A 3226-nucleotide genomic window follows, 5' to 3' on the forward strand; every position below is an offset into this window, starting at 1 on the left:
TCTTCCAAGTTTTTGGTACTGCCTGCCGTTAGCTTGCTTGCTGTTGGCTTCCTTGTTTATTTTCTGTTCCCCACACCCTCCTCACCATTCCTGACTCCAGAAAATCAAAGGCCTGGTCTGTCTTGCTCATGGATGTATAATAGCCTGATGCCCGGAAATGGTGCCCGGCACCCAGCAGCCGCTCATGAATGTTCACAGGGTACATGGACAGATTGGCAGACTGGCCTGAGGAGAAAAGCATAGGCTAGTCTGTGTTCTTTTGCAGCTGCCTTCATCGGAACCCTTCTCCCACCTTCTCTTCCTCTTTAGAGTCCTTCTTGCCCTTAAAAATCACGTGTTCCTAAAATGGCCTTAAGGTGTTGACCCTCCTCAGGGAATATTTGCATAAAATTAAGATCAAAATCAGAAGCTAAGAGATTAGGCTCTAACTGTGGAATTTCATGTGGTACCTCTCTGCACCACCTGTGGCTGGCGGAGGACATTAGGGAGGGGTAGACTGGGGTTATTGCTTATATCCTATAAGTCAAACTGGGTTGTAGTCAGACATACAGCTAGGAGTGATGCAGAGTAAAATAAAAAATGACCCTGCCCTGAAAGCCTCATCTAAGCTCTCTGCAAAAAAAGAAACAAAAGGCAGCCTGGAGCAAGAATCTATACACCCCTGATCCAGGGAAGAGCCACCTAGTTCTCAGCATTTTCTCCCAGGAAATGTGCTCAACTCCCGTTTCTACCATCCACCTGGCGCTCACCCACTTAGGCCCAGAGAATAGATTTTTGTAGCTAAGAGAGATGAAAAGAATTAGAACATTGGACGTGCTTCTGGGGTTGAAACAGGATCTGAAAGCAGATGCAGCCATTACCTATGGAACATGGCTGCCTCCCTCTGTGGCATCTNTTCCCCCCAGTGCACACAAACCAGACTTCTTAGCCAGGCTGTAGAGTCCACTGTTTTTTGTACTCAATCTTTCTACTCTTCTCTCTAGGAAATCTGAAACCAATAGGACAGAACCACACCATGTTCTCTTATATTTCCCTCCCCTTGAACAAGCTATGTCTTCTGCCTTCAATTGCTTTTTCTCTGCATGGTAAACACCTACTTATCCTTTAAAGCCCATTTTAAGGGGCTCCATCAGACAAGCCTCTTCTGATGTCTTCCCCAAGTATGTTGGTTTTTCCTTCTTCTTTGGTTCCATTTCAACCTTACAACATACTCTCTGCGTGGGCCTTACAAGTTGTCGCTTCTGTCTGCCTTTCACATTGTGAGCTCAGAGGAGGTACTTCATCTTATAACTTTAGTCCCCCTGATTCTGTTCTGGGCATCGGTTTGTACTTGTAGAGAAGAAAAAGCTATCCTATATGATAATGGATTTTATTATGAAGAGATTGTTCTGTATCGTGATAGATCATTTATGCTGCCTAAGAACTCTTTTATCTACCTAGCTCTCCTGCTAAATATGTACTATTTGGTATAATTTTATTTCAGATGTGAGATGGAAAAACAAATTCTGGGGCAAATCCATGGAAATTGTTCCCATTGGCACAACGCATGTGACTCTGCCAACGTAAGTCCTTCTTCTGTGGTTTAGGAACTTTATAGAATTTAGGGCTGAGATATACATTTAGGAACAAGATGGCCACTGTCCCCCAAGGCGTTGAATGTCTGTTTCTTCCTTCTAATCTGTTTCACAGTAGGTTTAAATTGTCCTCATTTTGACAGCCTCACATTTTCTTTTCCTCAAATAAAGATGCTTCCTGGAGACCAAAATTCCTGGAATAGATGCTTTTAAAAAACTCATTTCTACTCTCTGACAAAATTAAGAATAATGGTTTCTCTTTAATACTGTTGTCCTGCCTCATTGTCAAAAAACCCCTTTTAAGAAGGAGATGGCCTTGGGCCAGCTGAGTGGCTCAGTTGGTTAAGAGTTGGCTTAAGAATGTGAGCTCTGGGCAACAGGGCTGCTGGTTCAATTCCCACATGGGCCAGTGATGCTGCGCCTGAGCTGAGCTGTTGCTGAGCTGCCAACAGGTGGCCGGATGGCTCAGCAAGTGTAACAATAAGACCTGTTCAATGGTGGGCTATGCCCACCCGCAACTAAGATTGAACACAGCACCTTGAGCTTAGAGGCCATGAGCTGCCGATGGGCAGCCAGATGGTGACTGGCACCCTCCACAGTGAAGATTGAAGAACAACAACTTGGCTGGTCCCCTTCCCCAATTCCCCAACACTGTTCCCCTCCCCCAATTCCGCAGTAAAATCTTTAACAAAAAGAAGAAGGATATGGCCTTGACATTTCAGGGATTACTGATACTTATTCATAAAGCAAAAATGGCTATGAGAGTGGCCTCCGGAACCAGGCTACCAGGACTCCTGTCCTCACTCTGCTACTTGCTAATTGCGAATCCTCGGGAAGTTACTTAACCTTTCTGATCAGCAGTGCCCTCCTCTGTGGAACGGGAATACTAAACCAACTGCTTCATAGGACTGTTCTGCAGATTTAACAGATAATATATGCAAAGCATGTAAAATAGTACTCAGTGCATAGTATGTGCCATGTAAGTGTTTGGTCTTATTACTATTAGTTATTATTTCCTCATAATTATTATTTCACTCTGTAAGTAGTATCTGCATACTTTCTCATTGTAAAAGATTTAAGATCTCTGTATCTCAAGATTTACATATAAGATATATGTATGCATATTCATGTGAGCGTGCATAGACACACATACATAGGTATGTACCTCTATGTGTATATACAGCTGCATGTGGAGCGAGATAGCAAATTGTGAAAAATCCCCGTACTTTCCCCATTGCCACTTGCCTTTCTTAGTTTGGTGACTTTAGACAAGTCACCTCTGGCTCTTACTTTCCTCCTCTGTCAAAGGAGGGAGTGGGTTGTTCCAGGGGATCAGCAGCTTCTAGGGGAGCCTCCGGCCGCTCCACGAGCCCCCGAATCTGATGGCTGTGGCCCTCTGGGGTGTGCCCGTCTCCTTGGAGAGTGAAGGCTCAGGACGCCCAGCACGGCTTCGGTGCTCAGTCAGGGCTGGCTCCATAAATGAAGGAATGAGTAATGCATTAAGTGACTTATTGTTAAAAATAGCAGTGTTTGTTTGCATTTGCTGTTGGCGCTTCTGGGAATTGTTCCTCTCACTTTTTGCTCCGTTTTAGTTTTGGAGACCATTTTGAGTGGAACAAAGTGACCTCTTGCATCCATAACATCTTAAGCGG

The 3226-nt window shown here is 44.4% G+C and overlaps 1 protein-coding gene across 1 annotated transcript in view; it reads left to right on the top strand.

Moving 5' to 3' along the window:
• The window catches only part of OSBPL3 (oxysterol binding protein like 3), a 173302-nt gene that overhangs the window by 155806 nt on the left and 14270 nt on the right, over positions 1–3226 (top strand). Inside the window, 2 exon segments of the mRNA XM_019651984.1 lie at positions 1484–1562; positions 3167–3226. The exon segment at positions 3167–3226 is cut by the window's right edge and continues 23 nt beyond it. Of these exon segments, the coding sequence (XP_019507529.1) occupies positions 1484–1562; positions 3167–3226 (139 nt within the window).

The sequence above is a fragment of the Hipposideros armiger genome, unplaced genomic scaffold (genome assembly GCF_001890085.2).
Source record: "Hipposideros armiger isolate ML-2016 unplaced genomic scaffold, ASM189008v1 scaffold_171, whole genome shotgun sequence".
Classification (NCBI taxonomy): Eukaryota; Metazoa; Chordata; class Mammalia; order Chiroptera; family Hipposideridae; genus Hipposideros; species Hipposideros armiger.